The sequence below is a fragment of the Convolutriloba macropyga genome, chromosome 15, assembly GCF_964194025.1.
Source record: "Convolutriloba macropyga chromosome 15, txConMacr16.3, whole genome shotgun sequence".
Taxonomy (NCBI): domain Eukaryota; kingdom Metazoa; phylum Xenacoelomorpha; order Acoela; family Convolutidae; genus Convolutriloba; species Convolutriloba macropyga.
The window spans coordinates 5377936-5399949 of NC_134482.1; the positions used below are offsets into that span (position 1 = coordinate 5377936).

The 22014-nt window shown below is 36.2% G+C and overlaps 1 protein-coding gene across 1 annotated transcript; it reads left to right on the forward strand.

Annotated features, from left to right (window-relative positions):
* Nucleotides 1-10410: 10410 nt before the first annotated feature.
* Nucleotides 10411-14828, forward strand: LOC142354316 (DNA repair protein XRCC3-like). The gene is made up of 3 exons (XM_075406584.1): nt 10411-10824; nt 13697-13941; nt 14503-14828. Exons 1-3 carry the CDS (start codon nt 10421-10423, stop codon nt 14730-14732), a joined length of 879 nt encoding a protein of 292 aa, XP_075262699.1. The 5' UTR covers nt 10411-10420; the 3' UTR covers nt 14733-14828.
* The last annotated feature ends 7186 nt before the right edge of the window (nt 14829-22014 follow it).

Consider the following 22014-nt stretch of genomic DNA (forward strand, 5'->3'; position numbering starts at 1 on the left):
CCTCTTTCTACCTCGATCTAATTTTGTTTTATACAATTTACATATGCTAATCCGATTTTGGTAGATTTTTTCCGATTTTCGTCAGTTTTTTTGTTTGTATTTTCGTTGTAATTGGTAGAAATAGTCTTTTTGTGCAACATGAGGGGCTTTAGTTTCGTTTCAATAAAAATTCAATCATTTTTTGGCTTTAAGTTTTTGAAAAACAGTTAATTAAAACTTTTTCATAAATGCTGTCTTAAATGTTTTTTGACCATTGTTTTGCAAAGTGTTTCAATTTTTCGTATTTATGAATTCTGCTTTTTCCTATTTTTTGTTCTCTTCATGAGAATAGATCTTTGTATCGGATGGTTGGTTATCTTTTATGTCTTGAAAGCTGAACAATGAAATGTATTCGTTTTTCTTGATTTTTTTTATTGATTTTTAACTTTCAAAAATCAAGTATGTGTTTTTCTTACGGTGTTCCTTACATTGTGCCCGTATTCTTCTTATTCTAGTTAGTATATTTCTTTGTCCTCGAGCCTACATTTATTTTCGGTATATTGATTTTTTCAGTTAATAAAACTAATGATTTCAGCTTTTTCTTAGATTTTCGTCATTTTGGTTTGCATTTGATTTCATTCCACATAAGGCAGTACTGAGAATTTGATTGCAAGGCTTTTCCGCAATTTCCACTGAAGACAATTTACTGCAACTTTCTTCTGGCCTTTGTTTTAAATTAAAAGATTTTTTGCCTTTGAATATTCTGCTGCTTATGTCTTTTCTATGATCAATTAAATTTTTGAATTAGTATGAAATCATGTTGTCTAGCATATGTACAACAAGGAACAAGTGTGTGTTGTTTTTTTATCTTAATTGCAGTGATTAGAAGTTTAATTATAGGTTTTTTCTTATTCTTAAATTTGAGCTTTCTGTTTTGAAAAGATTTAAATTACTAAGATTTTTATCTGCCGTTTGCTTTCGCGATCTTTTTCAGATTAAAATCATGAATTATTTGAGGGCAATTGATAACCTTGTCGGCTTTTTCAATCTATCACTTGTTTGACCACTTTAATTATTTCGGTTTTTTAACGTTACCGAACGTTTTCAATGATATAAAATTTTGCTGCATTTTGCTCTTGGTGACAGTGGTTTAATTTCACCAATTTTTAGAGCAGACCTGGAGAGGTAGTGAGTTAATGGTTTAATACAAAAAGTAGGGGCTTCTGCTGCCATTACGGTTTTGTTAGTGAAGTTTTGATGCTTCGAGTCGCTTCTGGAATTCTTCCGGCTATGTTTTTTTTTACAGGAAGTAGATTTGTTCACGCGGCATTTTGACTTCAAAGCAAAAGTGAGAAAAGCTGTCTTGGTGAACAGATTTTCGCTTCGCGAGAGAAGTTTTTTGATCATGCGCTGCGTTTAGTGAATGACTTTTTGACTTTGAAAAGTAGTTTTTGAGTGAATTGCACATATAGATGACCGTTTTTAGCCGTTTTTTCGTCTAAATGGCCCAATTTTTTTGCTTTTAATTTTGTTCCTTGTAGAAATAAAGTTTATTGGATACTATATTCAAATGTCAACCTCGGAAATTGATGCCACAGTGTTTTGCAGAGCCTGAAAATGCGTTTCAAGTTGAAAATTGGCACATAATTCTTGATTATTTAGTTAATTTTTGGCTTTTTTAATATTAATTTCTTCATTTTTGGAACTTTTAACCGTCTTTTTGTCAAAAATTAGTTAATATGGCAACTTCTCTTTGATAATTCTTATACTCAGCGCCTCTTTCTACCTCGATGTAATTTTGTTTCATAAAATTGTATATATGCTAATCCGATTTTGGTAGTTTTTTTCCGATTTTCGTCAGTTTTTCGTTTGTATTTTGGTTGTAATTGCTTGAAATAGTTTTTTGTGCAACGTGAGGGACTTTAATTTCGTTTCAATAAAAATTCAATCATTTTTTGGCGTTAAGTTTTGAAAAAAACAGTTTAATATTTTTCATAAATGCAGTCTTAAAAGTTCTTTGACCATTTTTTTTGCGAAATGTTTCAATGTTTCGTTTTTATGAATTCTGCTTTTTTCCTTTTTTTGTTCTCCTCAGGAAGATAGATCTTTGTATCGGATGACTAGTTATCTTTTCTATGTCTTGAATGCTGAACAATGAAATGTAATCGGTTTTCTTGAATTTTTTAAACTGATTTTTAACTTTCAAAAATCAAGATTGTCTTTTTGTTACGGTGTTCCTTATATTGTGCCCATATTTACATTCTAGTTAGTATCATTCTAGTTAGGTCCTGGCATCTACATTTATTTTTGGTATATTGATTTTTTCAGTTGTAAAAAATGATTGATATCAGCTTTTTCTTAGGTTTTTGTCATGTTTTTTGATTTCCATTGATTTCATTCAACATAAGTCTGTACTGAGAGTTTGATTCCTAGCTTCTTCCAAAATTTCTACTTATGACTAATTTTAACAGCTTTCTTCCGACCTTGGTAATAATTTAAACGGTTTTTTGCCTTTGAATATTCTTCTGCTGCTTATGTCTTTTCTATGATCAATTTTATTTTTGATTTAGTATGAAATCATGTTGTCTAGCTTATGTACAAGAGGGAACAGATGTGTGTTGTTTTTACTCTTAATGGCATTGATTAGAAATATAATTATAGGTGTTTTTTGATTCTTAAATTTGAGCTTTCTTTTTTGAAAAGATTTAACTTAGTTACTAAGATTATTATCTGCCGTTTGCTTTCGCGATCTTTTCCAGATTAGAATCATGAATTATTTGGTGGCTATTGATAACCTTGTCAGCTTTTTCAGACCATCCGGTTTTTGACCACCTTAATTGTTTTGGATTTTTTAACGTTACCAAACGTTTTCAGTAATATAAAATTTTGATGCATTTTGTTTCTTGTTGACGGTTGTTTAAGTTTCACCAATTTTTAGAGCATACCTGGGGAGGTAGTGAGTTAATGGTTTAATACAAAAGGTAGTGGCTTCCGCTGCAATTACGGTTTTGTTTACGAAGTTTTGACGCTTCGAGTCGCTTCCGGAATTCTTCCGGCTATGTTTTTTTTAAGATCTGTTCACACATTTTCATGATTTTTGAAGTCAAATTGGAAGTGATTTTGGTCATTCCGAAACAGGAAATGGAGCGAAAAAGCGAGTGGTTTTGCGGCGTGAATTTTTTTCGCTCTAATTTTTAAAGTAGAGTGAGAAAACGGTGTTTGAACAAAAATTCGGTTTCTCGGTAGTGGTTTTTTGTTCACATGCGGCAACTTCACTCTGATTTTTACTGTTTTTTCGATTTTTTGGATCGAATTTTTTTCTAAATGGTTTTCCCAATCCATTCACAACTCATTCTAGGCCTAGTTTTTTGTTTGAATTAAATGTTTATTTCTCGCTAGTGGTTCTTTTGTTCACATGCGGAATTTTGACATTGATTTTCTGTTTTTTTTTTTGCTTATTTTTTTATCTGATTTTTTTAAATTGTTTTCTCAATTCATTCATAGTCCATTCTAGCTGTAGTTTTTCTGTTCAGTCAATGAAAATTCTTTGAATTGTACGTCAGGACTTGTCCTATGTTTTTTTGTTTCGTCGTCTGACGCTCTTTTTTCGCTTTACATTTGTTCACACAGCAAAGCTAAAAAAGTCAAATTTTCTGAATGATTTCTTCCTCTCACTAACGGCATTTGTGCACGTGAGATCATTTCTCACTCGCTTATATCAAAAGTTTTTAGGTTATTTGCGTGATTAGATTTTGATCATACGTGACTTACCTCACTCGATTAAATGACTTTTGCACTTTAAAACCTAAGTTTAATTTGAATTTGTTTAAGGTCAAAGGAACTCATATGTGCAGTAAACGTCCCTAATAAGAGGCTTCTGCGGAATGAATTTTAACAAATTTTATTTATTTATCGCTGAATATTTTTTACCTAGTTTTTTGAGCGGCGTCAATTTTTTTTCAATTTAGATCTGTATCTGTTTCCATCTCTATTATATGGCACGCAGATCTATTCTATCGCAGCTATTCCGGCAATCTGCGGGCTATGTTTTTAATTTAGCTTAAGTTATTCGACTTTAGGGAGCGCAAAACGAATTTGATCGCATGATGATGGCTTTTTCGTCATCGGGAATCTTTCTGATTATACGCTTTTCAGAAACGTGCATGAAAAAATTTAAGGCCATGATATTTGGTAGTGGAAAAGAATGAAATTGAACGCTTTGAAACTCCTATAAACCAAATTTGCTCGAGTCATTAAATTATCTCCAGTCAGTTTTCTAATCTTAATTTTGTTCCAATGGGAAAATAATTTGAATTTTTTTTCTGGTTTTGATACCACATAAATATTTACACCTAAGGTTTTTGAAATGGAGACACGATATTACAGTAATGGCTGTTCCTATTCATTTAGCAATCTAACATTGAAAAACCCGATAAGATTAACTCAATCTGATTAAAATAATCCGAACTATTGTCTCCCCACCCCCGCGCACTGTTGCCCGCACCCCACTGTTGCCCCCACAACCCCCTGGTGCACCCCCCGTGTCTAGCTACTGACAAACTACTGCTCGGTAAAAACTCCCAAATTTTTAAATTTTCAGTTTTTAAGCTTTATGAAAATTTTTATCATTTTTAATAGCCGCGAAGCGATAGCGGCCATTATTAATAGCCGCACAGCGATAGCTGGGGCTATTATTGGCCTTCTCTTGGTTTTTTTTTATTTCGTCGTCATAATTTTTGTTACGGCCATATGACGTCACAGCCACTTTTTGTTCATTCGTTCATGCAATTTCAACTGAATTGCATGTGTGACGTCATTTTTCGCTCTTAGTGGAGCGAGTTTTTTTGTTCATCTGCGTGATTAAATTTTTGGTCACACTTGACTTACCTCACTCTCAAAAATGACTTCCTCACTTTGAAATTGACTTTTATTTACTTTAATTCAAAGAGATAAGGTCAAATGGGTATGTGTCACTCTAAATGAAGGTTATTTGAGATCAGCTAATAGAGGCAGCAATAACTTATACAGGTTTTTAATCAAAATATAACAGATCAGCCTTCAATGAAAAGACGAATTTTTTTGGTCTGTCTTTTTTACTGTTTTTTTAGACTGCCGGTCTACGAATCTATTGCGGCTATTTTCTGGCAATCTGCCAGCTATGTTTTCGGACATTGTTGTTTTTTTAATTGGTTGTCTCCATCGATGATTCTTGCGACCTGACTTTTTGAATTGACTTTTTCATTGAGTTCAGTGACTTCTACTGCTTTTTAGGTACAATTTGTGTGCGTGACGTCATTTCTGAACTCACTAAAGGAACTTTCAATTTTATGGACATTTACTAGTTGAAGATCAGTAGTGTGCATCTAAGTATTGCCAAACTTATATGCCCTAATTCTTGAGAATTAGTCTTTGATTAGTTTTAGTATTAGTTTTTGATTTCGAATATCAATTTTGAAAAGGCTCTTTTAGGGCTTTTTCCTTATAGACCGTATGTATCATAAAATTGGCTGTCCGATCTAACCCGAAAAGTCTAGTGGTCTATTAAAGGACTTGTGGTTGATCTTTCTATCTTATTTCTGTAGTTGTCTTATTTCATGGAAGACCACAAGCGTCTATCGCGGCTATTTTCCGGCAATCCTTTTCTGATTTTTCATCCTTAGGTGTCAAGGCAGCTCCTCTAGGATTTGATAATAGGTTACTGCATAGTTTTTAGTGGTAATGGAATGGTTTCAACTTTTTTGCATCACAAAGGCAAAATCTTTTTTTTATTTCAATATTCAAGGCTTTCCCAGGAGCAAAAAAACCTTAAGGTTTGATAATAAGTTACTGAAGAATTGTTTTGGCCATGGAATAGTTTTCAACTTAATATCACAAATTTAAGTTTTTTGATAATACTTGCATTTTTTTCACGGTTTTTGAAATTTTTTCTGCAAAAAACTACTGTATAGTTTCTTGAGGTAGTAGAATGTTTTTCAAGGTTTTAATATAACGAACTCCTCTCCTCCTGATTTCTTCCTCTCACTAACGGCATTTGTGCACGTGAGATCATTTCTCACTCGCTTATATCAAAAGTTTTTGGGTTATTTGCGTGATTAGATTTTGATCATACGTGACTTACCTCACTCGATTAAATGACTTTTGCACTTTAAAACCTAAGTTTAATTTGAATTTGTTTAAGGTCAAAGGAACTCATATGTGCAGTAAACGTCCCTAATAAGAGGCTTCTGCGGAATGAATTTTAACAAATTTTATTTATTTATCGCTGAATATTTTTTACCTAGTTTTTTGAGCGGCGTCAATTTTTTTTCAATTTAGATCTGTATCTGTTTCCATCTCTATTATATGGCACGCAGATCTATTCTATCGCAGCTATTCCGGCAATCTGCGGGCTATGTTTTTAATTTAGCTTAAGTTATTCGACTTTAGGGAGCGCAAAACGAATTTGATCGCATGATGATGGCTTTTTCGTCATCGGGAATCTTTCTGATTATACGCTTTTCAGAAACGTGCATGAAAAAATTTAAGGCCATGATATTTGGTAGTGGAAAAGAATGAAATTGAACGCTTTGAAACTCCTATAAACCAAATTTGCTCGAGTCATTAAATTATCTCCAGTCAGTTTTCTAATCTTAATTTTGTTCCAATGGGAAAATAATTTGAATTTTTTTTCTGGTTTTGATACCACATAAATATTTACACTTAAGGTTTTTGAAATGGAGACACGATATTACAGTAATGGCTGTTCCTATTCATTTAGCAATCTAACATTGAAAAACCCGATAAGATTAACTCAATCTGATTAAAATAATCCGAATCATTGTCTCCCCACCCCCGCGCACTGTTGCCCGCACCCCACTGTTGCCCCCACAACCCCCTGGTGCACCCCCCGTGTCTAGCTACTGACAAACTACTGCTCGGTAAAAACTCCCAAATTTTTAAATTTTCAGTTTTTAAGCTTTATGAAAATTTTTATCATTTTTAATAGCCGCGAAGCGATAGCGGCCATTATTAATAGCCGCACAGCGATAGCTGGGGCTATTATTGGCCTTCTCTTGGTTTTTTTTATTTCGTCCTCATAATTTTTGTTACGACCATATGACGTCACAGCCACTTTTTGTTCATTCGTTCATGCAATTTCAACTGAATTGCATGTGTGACGTCATTTTTCGCTCTTAGTGGAGCGAGTTTTTTTGTTCATCTGCGTGATTAAATTTTTGGTCACACTTGACTTACCTCACTCTCAAAAATGACTTCCTCACTTTGAAATTGACTTTTATTTACTTTAATTCAAAGAGATAAGGTCAAATGGGTATGTGTCACTCTAAATGAAGGTTATTTGAGATCAGCTAATAGAGGCAGCAATAACTTATACAGGTTTTCAATCAAAATATAACAGATCAGCCTTCAATGAAAAGACGAATTTTTTTGGTCTGTCTTTTTTACTGTTTTTTTAGACTGCCGGTCTACGAATCTATTGCGGCTATTTTCTGGCAATCTGCCAGCTATGTTTTCGGACATTGTTGTTTTTTTAATTGGTTGTCTCCATCGATGATTCTTGCGACCTGACTTTTTGAATTGACTTTTTCATTGAGTTCAGTGACTTCTACTGCTTTTTAGGTACAATTTGTGTGCGTGACGTCATTTCTGAACTCACTAAAGGAACTTTCAATTTTATGGACATTTACTAGTTGAAGATCAGTAGTGTGCATCTAAGTATTGCCAAACTTATATGCCCTAATTCTTGAGAATTAGTCTTTGATTAGTTTTAGTATTAGTTTTTGATTTCGAATATCAATTTTGAAAAGGCTCTTTTAGGGCTTTTTCCTTATAGACCGTATGTATCATAAAATTGGCTGTCCGATCTAACCCGAAAAGTCTAGTGGTCTATTAAAGGACTTGTGGTTGATCTTTCTATCTTATTTCTGTAGTTGTCTTATTTCATGGAAGACCACAAGCGTCTATCGCGGCTATTTTCCGGCAATCCTTTTCTGATTTTTCATCCTTAGGTGTCAAGGCAGCTCCTCTAGGATTTGATAATAGGTTACTGCATAGTTTTTAGTGGTAATGGAATGGTTTCAACTTTTTTGCATCACAAAGGCAAAATCTTTTTTTTATTTCAATATTCAAGGCTTTCCCAGGAGCAAAAAACCTTAAGGTTTGATAATAAGTTACTGAAGAATTGTTTTGGCCATGGAATAGTTTTCAACTTAATATCACAAATTTAAGTTTTTTGATAATACTTGCATTTTTTTCACGGTTTTTGAAATTTTTTCTGCAAAAAACTACTGTATAGTTTCTTGAGGTAGTAGAATGTTTTTCAAGGTTTTAATATAACGAACTCATTTTTTAAATAAAATAATTGTAGTTTTTTCAAGTTTTTCGAGTTTTTGATTTTTTTCCGGCACCAAGAGCGCTGGGACCTCCTCCAAGGTTTGATATTAAGCTGTTGCATAGTTTTTAGAGTTAATGGAATGGTTATCAAATTTTAATGACTCCACTTTTTGCAATTTTTCTTTCGTAAATTTCCAATTTTTTTCAAGTTTTTGGAAAATTTTTGTCATGTTCAAGTTTATGGATCTTTATGAGCCAGTGCAAATTTTCAGCCTTGACTCAGGGGTACCTGATAGACTCTTGAGACAATGAATCGGTTTTGTAGATATTATTTTTCTGAATTTTAGCAAGATTTTGATAAAATTTGCACTTGTTTTTAAAATTTGTGAATATTGTTGTCTTTTAGTTTAACGATCATTACTGGCAAAGGAAACTTTTTAAGTCTTGCAGATTTTGTTACTTAACAGAAGTTCAGAGACAAAAAATGGTTTTCCGCATTTTTTTCACTGCGAAATCTGCAAACTTTTTAAACTTTGCATGTATCAGTTTTTTGATCTATTTACTAACAACGCTAGAGAACTAAAAGTTGCGGAGTCAAATACCATCATTGAAAATATTACTGGCGCTTTCTCTCTCTCTGTCGGTTGGAGTTTCTTTCTCTTTATCGTTCGTATTTTATCTCTCTCACACTATCTCTTTGGTGATGCAGCACTTCAGCTGCTGTTATGTGGCGTAATTTCAGCAGTTATCCTCATTAACGCTGAGTTATAGTAGAAATGATTTATCATTAATGACCTAACCAGTACTTTTTAGGAAGTCATTGTTAATAGCTCTCAAACGCAGTTTCTAGCAAATCTATTAATCCTGTTTGTCTTTTTTACTCAATTTTTCGCTCGACCAATTTTTCGTCTGACCCATTTGACTTTTCGTCCTCAGTAACGGAATAAAGAGGACGTGCACAGTGGGTATTAAGTTCTTTTAGAGCCTTTCAGTTGACTAGTCTCTAGTATAAGATTCAGAGGAACTGTTTTGGAGACTTACGCTTATGGTGTGTACATACCACCGCCCCCACATCAGTCCCCCCAATCCACTTTTGCACGCCCGCTGTGGTGCACCCCCGCTGCGGTCAGATCACGCCCCTTCCAGTTAAAGCTAGCCTCGCTAAACTGTGGTTAGCTACTGACAAAGCCAACCATTCGATTCGCCGGTCGTTTGAAAGCAATTCGCCCGACGTTATCGGTTATGTTTTATTTTTTATTTTGAAAGCACTCAAAATGTAATACCTGACGTTTTTTAACAGAAAACTCAAAAAGCAACCGTCGGGGTACAAAATTTTTCTTCCGATAGAGAAGATATTTTTAAAACATCAATATTGTTGGAACAAAAGTTTGGGGTATTACCATACTCCAACCAAGAGAAAACGCAGAAAACTGGTTATTTATGCAAGTTTTACCTGGAAAGATTAGTTCGAATATATTTTGAAAGGGGGCCGCTGATTGCAGAAGAAGCTCGTGGGATTATATTGGCGACCTAATTACTTCAATTTTCTTAAATCAATTTCTTCAACCATTCAATTTATTATTAAAAAATGATCAACGTTTACGAAATAGAAATTGCCCTTTTTGAAACTTGTTTGAGTTTGCAAACATTTGGTTTCCTTTTTCTCTAGTGAGTTGCAGAAATGGTTACAGCTTGGCGATTATCAAAATGTTCAGTTTCTGATTCATCATTATCGAGGAAAGACTTAAAATACTTTGTTTCTAAAATTAAAACTTCCGACATCTTTTATTGCCAACTGTCGTTCAGATTCAGTAAAAAATTTCCGTCATCAGCGTCTTGTTCTGGATAGATCCAGCTATGCTCGCTACTTTTGTCTAGTTTTCTGTAATTTTATATCTTAAAGTGAAGATCACTACGAGCTAGAATACTAACGCAAATGCAATTGCTATCTGGCTTTGATGTGATTTCAAAATACTAACTAGTAAGTAAATAGGGAATTGTTCTCAATTTACAAGACCAGATGGCTAAAAATTCTGTGGGCAGCAGTAACAGAAAAGATCTTCGAGTTTACTTTCAAAAAGTTGGATGGCATTGGCTTTTGAAGGGTTGCATGACTTTTGCAAAGATAGAGCTAACTGCCTCAGACAACGCTGAGTTCTCAAATATTGGAGATGAAACACTTGATGGCTTATTCGGGTCAAACCGAACAATGCCGGCTCAAGGAATAACGGAATTCTATGGAGCCAGTGGATCTGGCAAAACTCAAATTGTCCTTCATCTTGCCTTATTTTTCTTAACCCACAGTAATAACCCCAGAGTTGTGTATGTATCCACTGAGAGCTTTTTCCCCATTAAACGCTTCCGAGAGCTTCTGCAGCAAAAGCTGACGAGAGATTATGAGAATGGATCTGAAAAAAGCGCTGACAAAAGCAAGACAGTGGAAGAATATGGGAATCGGCTATTGTTGACACACGAGCCGTCCGTTGAAAGTCTCATGAATTGTCTTACTGTCAGGTTAGTCGTCTGTTGTAAGTGTTGGGGTAAGCAGTTTGCAGGTTGGGTGTTTAAGTGCTCAACTCCGCAAAGTTGTTATTTAGGTTTTTTGAAATCGGAATCTTGCTGAACTTAGGTTGACCGTTTGTACAAACCAATTTAGATCAATTCTCTTTCAGGCCCAAGCTTGTGCCCATAAAACTGTTTGATCAGAATACATTTTTAAATCTCAAAATGCTATGACAGATTTCAGTTTGGACTTATTAATTTAACAAAAGTCAGATTTCAGTTTGTACTTGAAATGTAACAAAACGCTAAGTGAGTGTTCGGGTTGATCTTACTAATTGTGTCGTAAAAGCTTCGTTTTCTCCCAACCCTAAGCGTACTAGAAATAGAGCCGCCGTCTACCGTAAGTCATATTAAGCCAAGCGATAGAATTATTAATTTCCCTGAATAAATTTAACTTTCTCTGGACTTTTCCGCCCCTGGCTTTTTTCGTGATCTAAGTTCTCTGATTCTCAATTCTATTCTAAGCAGCTGGAGTAAGTCGACGACAGTATTGTGCAAATCAAACGTAAGGAGCGAATCCCCTTAGTGGAGTTATTGCACCCCAGCGGTGAAAGCGTGATGTTAATGCCCAGCATTCACTTCTTCATTTAAGCAATGTTAGTCGCCATATTTGACTGAGTTGTGTAAAGCGCCATGTTTTAATGATTGCTAACCAAAAATGAATGTAAAGTCTTGTACAACGGAAGTGATGTTGTGTTTTTGATGTAACCTGAAACAAAAAAATGGGAAACAAATAAACATGAAAACAAGGTAAAAAAGACTGAATACGACCACGGATAGACCAGTGTCGGGTCCACATGCTACAAAGGAATGGAGTTGAGAGCCGACTGCAGTTTGAGAGCTATTGCTATGACGTTAGTCGGTAATGTTCAATTTTCAAGCTATTAATTAATTGGCCTAAAGTTTAATAATTGTCGCTCCTATTCTTCGTTTACTCTTTATACATCAAACTTCAATTGAGGAATTTTTGGGACTGGTTTATTAAGTTTTTAGGGGCTTGTTTATTGCAATTGAACATAAAGCTTGGGGCTTTCAATTGGCTGATACAGAAAATGAAAAATATTTGCACCCAATAAAATCTCATACAAATCATTTCTAGATACTGCTGCACTATCCCTCAGTTGGCTCTATATATCTCTATTATCTTAGAATTTAGGTAAGGAAAAATCAAGCGTTTTGATCAATGCTTCCGTACCTAGCACTTTGAAAAATGCAAAATTTTGTATGAAATTGCAATATATCTTTATTTTGCGTACAATAACATAGAGAAACTTTACATCAGCGTATAGTGTTGAATGCCACATAACGTTGTTAACTTTTTTACATTTTTTGAAAGTTTGCAATGAAATTAATTCTAAAACTAAATGTGAAAATATTTTTTAAATTGCTCTCGAACGAAGTTTCAAGCAATTATAGTAAAGGTGTGTCCCTTTTAATTTTATGCAAAATTTTGGCATCGTTGTTTTCCAGAGCATGCTTTTTGTTTTCCACCCATGCTTTAATAAACGACTTTCATTTCAACTAGAGCAACCTAGATCACTCAAAAATGAAGAACTAAGCGTAAAAAATTCACTGGTGAAGTCACAAAAGAGTTTGCTCTTTTGTGTGGTTTTAGTTAAGCTGAGCAGAGTATGAAAATTAAAGTCCTCATTTTTATAATTTACCGTCTATCTGATAGCCTTAAATATTCCTAACAAAAAATAACTTTCCTTGGATTTTCATGTTGAAAACTGTGATTCAAAAAAGAAGTCCTTACTTTTCGATTTTTTTAAGAAGTCAGTTTTCTGGTATTTTCGATTTAATAAAACTATGCGAAAAGTCACAAAATCTGCAGAAAAGGCAAACCAGCTTCTAAAAATCTCTGAAGCAATTACGTATGGCAGTGCTCCAAAGGACTTGACACTTCAATAAAAACTGTTATCTTAATCGCATGAAAAATAAATATAATGTACGTGTGCCAGCGTTCCAAAGGACTTGACACTTCAATAAAGAATGTTATCTTAATCGCATGAAAAATAAATATGTTGTTACTGTTCGAAGGCTTGAAATTGATTGTTTTGACTTCTTGTCAATATATAGTGTATAAAGATGATTAATTGCTCTCAAACGTTGTAGCAATTATAGTTGTCCTGTCGGTCTTTTTATGCGATTTATCGTCTGACCCATTTGACTTATCGTCCTCAATAACGGGATAAACAGGTAGCGCCCATCGGGTGTTAAGTGCTCTTAGAGCCTATCAGCTCACTAGTCTCCAAGTATGCGATTCACAGAAACTGTTTTTGGAGACTTATGGTGTGAAGGGCGGTTCTTAAAGGTTGACCCCATCTCCCCCCACATAAGCCCCCAATCCCCACTTCTGCACATTGTTAAGGCCGCAAGGGCCCCGTGCAGCCAAAAACTTCCGCTTACCGCTGCCCCCACCCCACCCCCACTGTTGCCCCCCACCATCAGCCAGCACACCCCCCCCCCCCGAGCTCACCGTACGCCCCTTCAATTAAGCTAAATCAAGTCTCACTAAACCGTTGCTAGCTACAGACGAAGCCAACCGCTCGCCATTCGCCCGAAGTTAGTCGGTTATGTTTTTTAGTTATTAAATCTGCCTGTCGCTAAAGCGAAAGCGTTATTGTACTATTTTCTGCGAAATTCTGGTAAAAAGTTGGTAAAACTCCTCGCTGAAGCATGTAAAAATCGGAAGTATAAGCTTTGGTGTGTATTTGTAAACTGCTAGCACTTATCATTATGTGACAGATTTGATGCTAACGAGTGACCTTACCAATATACCTATTTGCGTGATGTTAAGTGATGTGTTCTGATTTTGGTTTAGAATCCCGAAGCTGGTATCTGAGTGCGATGGCATCAAGTGTGTGATAGTGGACTCAATTGCAGCTGTGTTCAGATGTGTGAGAAAGAGTGAGATTCCTTACGATGAACGGAGTCGGATCCTTTTCAAAATGGCGGCTGCTCTCAAAAGACTATCAGTTGAGAAAGGAATGTCTGTTATTGTCACAAACCAAGTCTCGGATATCTTTCCTAATGACGTGTTTCATGTCAATCAACGTTTAGTAGCTGGTGAGTTTGCTCAACAGTCAAATTTGAGCCTATGGAAGTAATTTGTGTGTGTTCGCAGTTGCGTATCCGCTTTCAAGAATCTCTGAGAGTGAAACAACCTACGAATGTTTTTGCACTGCTGCGTGTATGTGTTTCAATCATGCGAGGGAAAATCTACCTGGGAGAACGGATAGAATGGATTATTTTAGTAATGTTAAAAATACCGGTTGCTAGCTATCTGCCAATGTTACCTGTCCGTTTTAGAAGAAACAGCTGAGATTTCGCCACTCAGTACGCAACTACGTAATGAGTAGCGATACCGTGAATGTTTTTTGTCTAAATAAGTTCGAGTGGTGCTAGATGGAGGGATGGTTGCGAACGGCCTTTTTACATTAATGTACCTTTAATAACACCTCCATTTAATCAGTCTGATGCTATTTGTCTCTCTAGTTTTTCCAACGCTCACTAAAATTATTTCAGATTATTATTTGAGAATTACTTTTTTTCTATCTAAACACGAAATTCTTTCTTTTCTGTGGGCTTTTAGCACAAGTTTGAAAAAGTTTTCTTGTGATGTTACAGACAAGAAGCCAGCACTTGGACTGTCGTGGTCACACTGTGTGACAACTCGAATTCTTGTCTCAAAGTGTGATCCCATGTCAATTCCAGTCACCCTTCCTGGTGGCAAGCAATCTCAACTGGCCTTGAGAAGACTTCATGTTATTTCATCACCTTTTTGCCCAAATTCATCTACATTTTTTGTCGTGGACTCGAATGGCATTAGCTCTGTTCATGAAAATCCCACCCTTTGAATTCCCCAGTTAAACGAGAGGTAGTGTTAATATTTTGGTACAAACCATCAACATTCCACTTCGACTTTGAGTTTTTGAATTTTCGAGTTTGATTGCAGAGCGCATGTTTTAAGAACTGTCACTGTTCTCAGATATATTCTTGATCCTGAAACGTTAAAAACCGATCAATCAATCGAAAAGCAAATTTTCCAGCTGTTCTATAAAAATTATGTATTAACTTTCAAGGCAGTGAGTATGGACAAGAACAATGGTATTTGAGCATCATTACGACCCCTGTCACATTATCAATATGATCTTTGTATCCACAGTCAAAGAGTTTGACAGGATATTTGTTAAGTTTTTGCGGGTTTTCCACAAGTTCCGCGCCAAGGCTTGACGAGTCACTTGACGCGATTCCTGTGGAACTTGCGGAAACTTGGAAACCTTGCAGTCGAGTTTTCAAATCTTGATGCGGATGCTGTGGGTTCTTCGGAAATATTAGGAACAACCTCTATACATCGTGCATTATGTTGGTAATGCAAAAAAAAAATGATGAAAAATCTTTTTATACTGGAAACCCGTTGCTGTTGGTCCTGGAAAAGAACCCATTGAAGCAAGCAACTTCAAATGGAAATTATGTATGCAATTTTTTTCTCTTGCATCTCATTGCAAAAACAAAAAGTTAAGAAATTTAATCAACAGGCTCTTTTTTCACAGTAGTGAAAATATAAACGAAAACCAGAAAAGCATGATTCAGTGAAGCACTTAAAACGAATGACGGCAGCAAACTCGTGAAAAACTTTTACACAATTTTGCAGCCTGAAGGCGAAACTTAAAAACCATTTGAAAATTTAATCTCCAAGACCGAAAGATACGCTGAAACTTTGTTACAGGGATCCGAAACGAATGAAAGAAACAAAAATTTTGAAAATGACTTCCGGAATTTAATCTTTGAAAAATCAATTTTTAGAAATGGGCAGGTTTTTCTGGAGGCGAGGTAGTGAAAATTTTTTTTGGAAAAGACACTTAACAAGAAAGTTTTGGTTCAAGAATGCATTTAAAACGGATGGCAGGAGCAAACTCTTGAAAATGTTGTCCAGTTCTCAAAAACGCAAAATTAGCTCAAACAGTAAAAAATATATATCACGAAACCGAAATAAACGCGACGATACTTGGCCTCGAATTGCAGCCTAGTTCGTATGTCTAGATAAGAGGCTGATAGGTTAATAGGGATACAAAATGAATGAAAATTTGCTCCAAAAATGCAAAACTGGTAACTTCAAAACAATGACTTAAGGAACTTAATCTTTAAATCATGTTTTACAACACAACAGGCTCTCTTTCTGCGAGCTCAGTAGTGAAAACTTATTTGAAAAACACTTAATAAGAACAGACGATTGAAGGGCGCATCTAAGACGAATGATGACAGCAAACTCGCAAAAAAATTGTACACAATTTTGAAATCCCAAAATTAGCCCAAACAGTTTTAAAAAATTAACCTTAAAACAAAAACAAACACGCTGAATTTTGGTTCCCAATTGCAGACGAATTGATACTGTTAGAGAAGAGTGTGATAAGCTGACAAGGATCTAAAATGATTGAAAATTTGCTCCAAAAATGTGAGACTGAAGATTCGAAAACAGTGACTTACGGAACTTAATCGTTGAAAAGTCAGGCTTGGAACACAAGAGACTAGTTTTTGAGAAGCGCAGTTGTGGAAAAGCCATTAGCAGAAAAACCATAAGCCTTTTTGTTCCGTCGTTTTTTTTTTCATTCAACCAAAATAGAGAATGCTTTTCAGGAAGGTTCTTTGATCTCCACTGAATGCCGTTAACTCAACATGCGGATTTACTGTTTGCAGGTTGGTTTGATTAAAGATACTGGGAACATTTTCATCGGGGATATCAGCGGAAAGAAACGTCCGCAGGCTCTGATTGAATAAACACATAATCCCTCTTCATAAAATTCTGATTTTCCTCCCGGTTGAATTCTATTAGGTCAAAAGTAACCCCCATTAAAGATAAAAAATAATTTCCTCGTCAGCTTTGATACTTCTAAGTGCACGAATATAGAGACGTTTCTCTTTAACATTTCTATCATATGTAAATTTTTCAATGGGCCAGATTTTTTGCTAATATCGTCAACCCAAATATTTGCAGAATTCTTTGATTAATGTCTAAAACAGCTGCAGTCAAACCACTATTCAACATTCATCTTACCTACATTACAAACATTCAGCTTCTTTGCCAACATTTGTTAACAGTTTTCACAGCACACCATTGTGCGCGTTTTTTTTATTTCATTGCATCTTTTAGATGTAGTTTTTTTGCTCAGTGAGTCAATCAATGCAAGACGATATATTGCACAGAACAGGAGAGAAATTCATGCCCTGTTTTGATAATGTTTTGACCGAGCTTTATGGTCCCACAGAAAGAATTGCAACTTCGTCGTAAAAGGAACGCTGTTTGAAGGAGAGCTTGATATTTAGCCTTCTCTGAAAAGAGTAAAGCCAATCCTACAAAATTTTCCGTTTTGCATTCATTTGCGATGAGCCTTAACCCCACATTCACGAGGATAGTTCAATGACAACTCCGGTACATTTGACCAGCTTCGCACCTCACAAATTTTGGTCAATATACTGAATTATCAAAATTACCAATATACCAAAAAATTGAAACTGAAAAACCATTAGCCCTTTTGTTCCGTCATTTTTTTTCATCCGACCAAAATAGAGAACGCTTCTCAGGTAGATTTTTATGGACTGAGTAAAATTGATATTGTGGACTTCTTTGATCTGCACTGATTGCCGCTTACTCCACGTGCGAATTTACTGTTTGTACGTTAATTTGATTAGGGATACTGGAAATACTTTTCTATAGAGAACAGTAATTTTTCGCTTGCTTTAGTGCACAAATATAGAGACGTTTCTCTTCAAAGTTTGTCTCTCATATCAATTTGGTTTGAATGATTAGGTTACAATTGGTGCAGGATCCAGCTTCAGAAGCTTCTCGTTTTTTTCCCGTTTCGAAATGAAAAATTGTTTACTGCGTCCATGATCGTCAATATAATGGTTGCTCTAAAACCTTGTAAACCCTTATAAATCCTCATAGCTTTGAAGCTTTGCAAAGCTTTTCTCTCGAGACTAGTTTCCAGAAGTCTGGCGAATATCGAAAGAACCTTTCAACAAACTATCGACTTCAACAAAAGTTGACCGTCAACCATTGATTTGCAAGCTCTTCGTGAACTGCAATGTAATGGCACTGGTTTTGCTCGTCATCAAGATACTTTCTGAAAAAAAACTAAATAAACAACAAAATTAGCAACCAATAAAACAGTTGTTTGACAAAAAATATGTTTTGAAAATGTCGTGGTCTCAAGCACGAGTAACAAGAATTTTATTATTTTAACAATTGAATTAAAAATGGCCTCGATGTACAAATTTTCACAGGTATTTATAGTCCGTGTCAGTATGAAAATTTACAGATCCGTCTAGATATAGATAAACTGATATGGGTTAATTTACACCTGAGTTGTGAACAAGTTTTTCACCTTGCCGTATATGGCAAGTACTAGTGCAGTTTTTTTTGCACTTAACACATTGTTCTCCCTACCTGAGAACATGTCGTTTCTATCTACTGGGAGGGTCGGAGAGTTGGTTTCTGATCATATCGGGTTGTGGGAAGGTCGAATCTATCACACAAATTTATGGTTTTATGTACACTGATAAACTTGTGGTATGAACAAATTTGAATCGACGATTCGCTCAGATAATGGCTTAGAAGCCATTATTCAATTTCACTTTACCAAACATCAGGTAAGAAAGTTTTCTTTATATATCGAAGTTTTAACTTAAGTTGCTGAGTTCGCCACTTCTCGATATATCACATCCTCCCACCTTTTTTAAGCAAGTTTGTAGGAATAGCTTCTCCAAATCTTTCTGGTTGTTTTTTATTTTGCTTGAAGTTCTTCTGGCCACTGAAGGTTGTGCCCCTTCAACTACTAAGGTTTCTTCAGTAGAGTTGGCTGATGCCACGTCTATGTTGTCCCTACTGCTCTGACTGTGAGTCAGTAGATTCAGTCTTGATGTCGTCAGGTTCCAGCCGTGCAATTTGGTTGTGACTAAAAAGAACTGTCTTGTTTGAATTCTCCGGCTGAATGAACGTAGTGTTCATTCTTTTGCGGATAATGAAAGTAGCTGGAACCGTTGGTGAACTGTTCGTCGGTTTGAAGAGGACTCGTTCACAGAGATCAAAATCAGTGACTGCTGGAAGTCTTACTTTGCGTCTCAGTAGCAGTTTTACAGTTTTGCTACGCGTCTTGAAAGTGCTTCGATGTGTCATCAAAGTCCGCTGTAGCAAAGCGCCAAATGACACATTAGATTTGGACTCCAGGCTTGAATAGCCCGTTTCACTTTGGACCGCTCGTTCAGCAATCCCATTTGCTCTTGGATGGTAGATGGGAGATTCCATCTTTTTAATCCCCAGTGATTCACACCGTTGCTTTAGGTCACTGCTCAAAAACTCAGAACCGTTGTCTGATACTAATATTCTTGGTATCCCAAATCTTGCAAATATTTGACTCAAGTGCACCTTCTCTGTTTGTGAGGTTCTATTTCCCGCAGGGAAGGCTTCTATCCAACCTGATCCCGCGTCTACTATCACTAAGATATTACCTTGATCCTTAACGTAGCCCCAGTCCTTGTGAAGTCTTTCCCAAACTTCAGCTTCCGGCCAAGTAGATACTGTTTTCCCCAGGCTAGGCCTGTTTTCTTGGCATTCCTGACATTTACTAACATAACGAAAAACATCGTGACTGATGCCGGGCCACCAAGCCATCATTCGAACTGCTGTTTCAGTTGGATTTTTGCCTGGGTGAGTCTCATGAGCTTTGGCCATCACCATGAGTCTTAGTTTGGGTGGAATGAAAGGCACAACTCCTCGAAAGATGATTCCATTGTGATTAGTCAAGGCGTCTTTCTGTTGTTAAAATCCTTTCTCTGCTTCTGAGCACTGTTTCCAGATGCCGCTTTTTATTCGTTTGATGACATCTTGAAAGAGTTGATTCAATCCCAGCTCAGTTTTGATGTCTGACTTGGTCACCAGGTCGAATTGGACGAAGTAGATATTGTCAAGAGCAAAGCAGACTCCATCATTGTCTTCGTCGTCGTCAAAGTCTAGTCTGCTCAAAGCATCAGCGTGGGGGATCTGTTCTCCGGGTCTATATTTCATTTCGAAGTCATATCCCATCAGCGCTATTGCCCATCTCGTAATTCTTGCTGATGCTGTTTTTGGAATTTCTTCGTCTGGGGCGAAGAGATATTTGAGAGGTTTGTGGTCAGTCTGTAGAGTGAACCTTCTTCCGAGTAGGAATTTTTTCAATCTTGTGACCACAAAGACGATTGCAAGTGCCTCTCGCTCAATATTGGAGTAATTTTGTTCGGCTTGTGACAACTTCCGCGAGACGTAGATCATAGGATGTCCTTGTGAGAGTACCCCGCCTATAGCTTTCTCTGAGGAGTCTGTTGTCACGGTTGCTTCCTTTGTCAAGCTGTAAGGCTGTACAAGAGGGTTAGCACATAACTCGTTTTTGATGTTTTCAAAATCATTTTGCTCTTCCTTTTCCCATCTGAATTCTTCTTTTCGAATTTCGTTTAGGGGTAGCATTGTTGTTGCAAAATCCGGTATCATTCGACCATAAAAATTTGCTAAGCCGACGAAGGACTCGAGTTGTTTCATATTTGGTGGCGGTTTTGCATTTGTGATTTTGTCAACATGTTTGGGTTCGGGTGCTATGCCTTCTTTGGAAACAGAGTAACCTAGAAAACTTACGCTTGAAACTGGTTTTGAGTTGGATTTCTTCTCATTGATGGTGAAATTTTCCTCATGTAGCCGACTCTTGACTGCAAGCATTCGTTTCTCGTATTGATCCGTTGTTGTTCCATATACCAGGACGTCGTCTTGGAAGATGACCACACCCTTGATTCCTTTGAGAGTTGACTCAATGCAATTCTGGAGGATTGATGAAGAGTTCTTTAGGCCCTGAGGAAGCGTGCACATCTTGAACAATCCTCGCGATGTGTTGATTGTGCATATTTCTTTTGCATCCTCGTCCAGCTCAATTTGATAGTATGCGTCTGATAAGTCAATTTTTCCAAAGTAAGAGGCCCAATGGAGATTATGGAAAATGGTCTCCATGTCTGGGGTTGGATATTCCTCGTCCATAACTTTGCCATTGATGTGAACTTTCAGGTCCACGCATAGTCTCAGAGCTCCATTTTTCTTCCGCTGCCACACTACTGGTGATGCATTTGTGACCCCACCAGGTTGTACTGGCTCCAGGATGCCCTGTCGTACCATTATCTCAAGATTCTCTTTGACCCTGTCTTGGAGAGGTAGAGGTATCTTTCTGGCTTTGCAGAACATTGGCTGTGATCCCGGTATGAGTTTCACATGCGCTTTGTATCCTTTGACTGCAGGTAGTCTTTCATCACTCACTGGGGTTATAGCTGAGCAGACCTGAATTCAATGAAAGGGGAAGTTTTTTTAAATGCGAACTTTACCGATCAAGATGTACAAAGCATTGGTAATGATCAACTGAAAATTTCAAATCATTTATAAAACACTGTTACATTGTACTCAAAACTTACAAATAATTTTCTATAAATAACAGCTCCGCGCCGAACAGCTCAAGGTTTAAGAAACACAGGAAGTTAACTATTTAATGAATCTAGGGTACTCAAACGAAAGATAAGATAACGTACAGATCTCAAACTTATTTGTATGGAAAGATTTCTGTTCAATTACAAACGCTCATGAGTACTTTCGCCCAACTGTAAACGAATCTGAGCTCCTTTGTTCACGTATTCAATTATTGAGCACCTACTTTGGGTCTGATATGACGTTGTATATAATGTTATAAGTTGATTGCTGTTTATTGTTTATGTTGTTTATCATACTTTGCATGTTTGAAGTTCAGTTTTGATCTTGAAATTCTTTTCAATTGAGAAGCAATTGGAATCACTGTTCGGATTTTTAGAAGCGAGGTGTTCAGAGCCATGACCCCTTTTGCCATTTTGGCAAGGATCAGATTTGCCTTCATTAAATTTTGAGTTAAAGGCATCTCTTTTTTATTCTAGACTTTTTAGCATCGATTTTACTTTGCTAAGTGTGATATAGTTTTAACGCATTGTAAATTTAATACAATTTGAAACTTTCACAATATGTGACGTTTGTTTCATTTATTCTTCTTAACACTACATTGCCTTTAAACTATGTTCTGTATTTTATAGTTCATACTCAAAGGA